This window comes from Gavialis gangeticus, unplaced genomic scaffold (genome assembly GCF_001723915.1).
Source record: "Gavialis gangeticus isolate Ggan-Ray unplaced genomic scaffold, GavGan_comp1, whole genome shotgun sequence".
NCBI classification, from domain to species: domain Eukaryota; kingdom Metazoa; phylum Chordata; order Crocodylia; family Gavialidae; genus Gavialis; species Gavialis gangeticus.
In genome coordinates, this window is record NW_017729027.1 from 15,204,210 (window position 1) to 15,208,232 (window position 4,023).

General features: G+C 41.8%; 1 protein-coding gene across 1 annotated transcript in view; it reads left to right on the forward strand.

Annotated features, from left to right (window-relative positions):
• COL12A1 (collagen type XII alpha 1 chain) overlaps window positions 1–4,023 on the forward strand; it is a 163,009-nt gene that overhangs the window by 81,206 nt on the left and 77,780 nt on the right. The window contains exons 32-33 of the mRNA XM_019520465.1: window positions 1,401–1,530; window positions 2,885–3,024. Coding sequence (XP_019376010.1) covers window positions 1,401–1,530; window positions 2,885–3,024 — 270 coding nt within the window. The remainder of the gene's footprint in view (window positions 1–1,400; window positions 1,531–2,884; window positions 3,025–4,023) is intronic.

The window sequence follows — 4,023 nt, forward strand, 5'->3', positions numbered from 1 at the left end:
TCCAGCTGTGGCCTGACCAGCGTCGCGTAGAGGGGGAGGATCACCTCCTTGGCTCTACTCGAGATGCACCTGTGGATGCATGACAAGGTCCGGTTAGCCCTGCCAACCATGACCTCGCATTGTCGGCCCATGTTCATCTTGGAGTCAATAATCAAGCTCAGGCCTGATGAAGAATGTCTTTCATTTGAAGGCTTGTCTAACTCTATCCCAGCTATGCAGTTGGTCCAATGAAAGAGATCAGCCTAAGAAATCCTTGCCTTTTGAAGGTATTTTAAGGCATTTTAGCTTTTTTTAAGGTGACTTAACAGCTGTGGAAAAGGAAGACAGCCAACACCATGTGACCAGCCAGCTTTGGATGAGCAATATGAGCTACCTACTGGTGCTGTACGCAACACAGTTTGAGAACCATGATCCAGCTCATCTTCCAATCATCCAGTTTACCCAAGATGCGTGCTACTAAAAATGCTCTATACTGTAATATGAAGCTATTGTGGTTACTCCTACGTGATTCAGAGAGCAGCTTTAGAAGGAAACCACACACAATTGGTGCAGTGTTATGATCCCAGAACCTACATTCTCAGAAGTGTATCAAGGCATAGTTACTTTAGAACTGGCTGGATATTTTTGCATCTGATTTTACTTTTCTATGAACAGCTCAATTTAGTTGAATGAATTGAATATGAAATATATGATGCTTTTAAAGATTAATCTGCATAAGTAAGAAAAAGTACGTTTTAGAAAAGCCAGCTTCTTTGGTAGGGTGATGCTTGATTAATTTGTGGGTGCTATTGGACTAGATCAGTAGATCCTCTGAAATTTAGAGTGAAATTTTCAAGTGGTAGTGCTGTATGGCTCTGTAAGACCATCTTGGTTTTCAGTCAAGATGAGGAAAAACAAAAATGGCTTAAATCTAGGTTCAAAAGCCACATAAGGACTATATCAACAGAAGTGATTAGGGTAAGATTTTTAACGGTATTTTGGTACCTGCAGGTGTAGATAAGCAGGTAGTAGAATTTTCATTTACACTTAGACTTTGAAGTGAAAGTCAAATACCTTAACACAATTAAAAATTTGGCCTCAAAATGAAAATTCCAATGACATGCTCAGGTGTCTGAATGCCAGTTCAATATATGAGCTCTTCATTATTCAACAGAATAATTTGATAGTTGATACTTAATTGTTGCTTTGCATGGGTTTGGAAATCTTAGAAAAATGCTAGCTTTATATTACTTTGCCTTTTTTAAACCAGCCACAATGAATATGCCATACAGTACTGAATTTTGTTACTGTTTTATTTATATCGTCAACTTTCAGTTCACAATAGCTATATATCATAATGTATACTGAAATACGTATGGTGTTGTTATAGATGGCATTTTTATTGTTTTATTTTACTCCAGACTACAGTTGGAGGGAGGCAGAACAGTGTAGTGTTACAGAAGCTGCAACCTGACACCCCATATACCATTACAGTATCATCTATGTATGTGGATGGTGAAGGAGGACGAATGACTGGCAGGGGCAGGACCAGTAAGTAAAACAACTTTTCTGTGGTTCTTCATTAGGAAGTGGCTGTGAAAGATATATACGCTGCGCTGGAGATCAGTGGGCTGGTTTCACTGAGGTGTGTCTTAGAGTGTTGAGTGGGGACACTTAAATCCACCTCATTTTGTACTTTCCTTGCAACTTCAAAACATTTTAAATCTTTCCCTCCCAATGGAAGAGGGAAAATTAGCCCTGGGCTTATAACCTTCTCTGTTCAGTCTCTGAATTTACACACAAAAATTGGCTCCTATAATTCACTTTTTGAGACAGTACACTTTTGTGATTATTATATTTTATTGTTTTCATCCATTATTAATTTCATTTGGTTCAGTTTTGCAGTGCAAAATTAAATACAGCAGTATTTTCATAAATGAACAACCCAAACAAATTCTTTAGACAAGCTTTAGCTTAATGTTCTCATGATTTACTTTACTTCTAAAACAGTGCAGATCAAAGGAGAAACACTTTTTATGATGTTTAACATTCCTGGCATTGTTGGCTGGGACTGTTGAGTTTCGACTCATTTAAATAAATGACTTGTAGGGCTAGATCCTATTCCATCTATTACCGATCTAAGTGATACTTGGGTGACTGAGAGCCAGAAACTAGTCTGTTGCCCTGATGTGTAGTGGTACTTAGTGTCACTCAAGTAGATTTTAAACATTATTCCACCCCTATATGGCTAGATTTGGTTTACTGTGCATGCTCAGAAACTCTTCAGTAAACCCACTTAGCCATCTAACAACACATACACTCTGATAATAATTCACTGAGGAAAGCTAAAAGATGGGTGGATTCTCTTCCTACACTCCCAAGCTTCCAGTTGTTCAGGGTGGAATGGAATCTAAAATCTGTGGAAGAGGCACTTTGTGCTACTTACACATTTAGAAGGTAGAATAGGATCTGAATCTTTGTGACCTAACTAGCACTTAAATGCCTAATAAATGGATTAGGATCTGGCCCTTAGGGTGCCTGTACATGAATATGGAGGCTGCTCTGACATGCTGTTATTACAGCACACCAGAGCAAACTCAATCAAGCCTTCTGGAGTGTGGTAATTACTGCACTCTAGCAGCCTCTTGTGTCTCATGTATCAGTGTTCCCATGCTTAAAAATGGCAGTGGGGGCACTTGAGCTAAAGCTTGTCAAACTAAAGCTCCAAGAGCCGCTCTAAATAAAGCACTGCCCCCCACACCTGGAGCAGGTGTGAAAGTGCCCTTTATGTCCAGAATTAACTTGCCTTTTTTCCTTAAGGATGCATTACATAAATGAGTACTGACAGCAAAGATAGCAGAGTAGAACTTCTGAAGTCTGACAGCACAATTTTGATTTATTTCAGAGCCTCTCAATACAGTAAAGAACCTAAGAGTTTATGATCCAACTACCAGCACGCTGAATGTTCGATGGGATCATGCTGAAGGAAATCCTCGCCAGTACAAAGTGTTTTATGTACCCACAGAGGGTGGTTCAGAGGAAATGGTAAATCTTTCTGGTAGATTTTTCTATTTGTCTCAGATGAACTGAGGGATACAATCATAGACTTACAAAAAAGTAGGACTGGAAGGTAGGGTTGTGCAAAGCTTTGGTCACTGATTTGATTTAGTGGAGATTCAGCCCAATTTGTCGGCCAAATCTCTGAATCAGAATCAAATCAGGAGACCCTTTAATCTCTGTGTATCAAATCGGAATCTTCCAAGTCGATTCGGAGAGATTTGACAATTTGGACATAGACGCAACTTTATATGTTGTTTCTACATACTTCAAGGTACCAGGCAGCTTGTGAACACTGAGATGGTGGGGTGGATGGATCCTCCTGTGGCGGAAGGGGGTCCTCAGCACGCTTGGCGGTAGACCCGGAAGTGGACCAGAAGCACTTCTGGTTCACTTCTGGGTCCACTGCAGAGTGCACAGGGGATCCCCCTTCCTGCCCCTGGCTCAGTGACTGGTGCCTCCTGAGTCTGGGGAGCATTGGGAGCCCACCCACAGACAATTGCTGAGCTGGGCAGGTGCTGGGGGGGGGGGGTTCCCTGCACGCTCAGCAGCAGACCTGGAAATGGACCAGAAGTACTTCTGAACCACTTCCAGGTCTGCCACTGAGCTCATGGGGGCCCCTTGCACTCCTGTAGGACGCTCCATTCACCCCACCATCTCAGCATTCACTAGCCTCGAGGTATGTAGAAAAAACATTTAAAGCTGTGTCTATAGCTGAATCACTGATTCTCCAAATCAGAATTGAATCTTCAGATTCGGATTCAGCCGAATTGAATCGGGACAGTGATTCAAATCAATGAATCGAGTCACTGTCCCCTGAACTGGGCTGAATCTGAATCCACATTGAATATGGTCCACTTCATGTAGCCCTACTGAAAGGACCTCTGGAGGTCTTCTAATCCAACCTCCTGCCAGAGACAGGAGGGTGATCCAGGCTGACATGGACAGGCTCAGTAAATGGGTGGACAAGAACCTGATGGTGTTTAA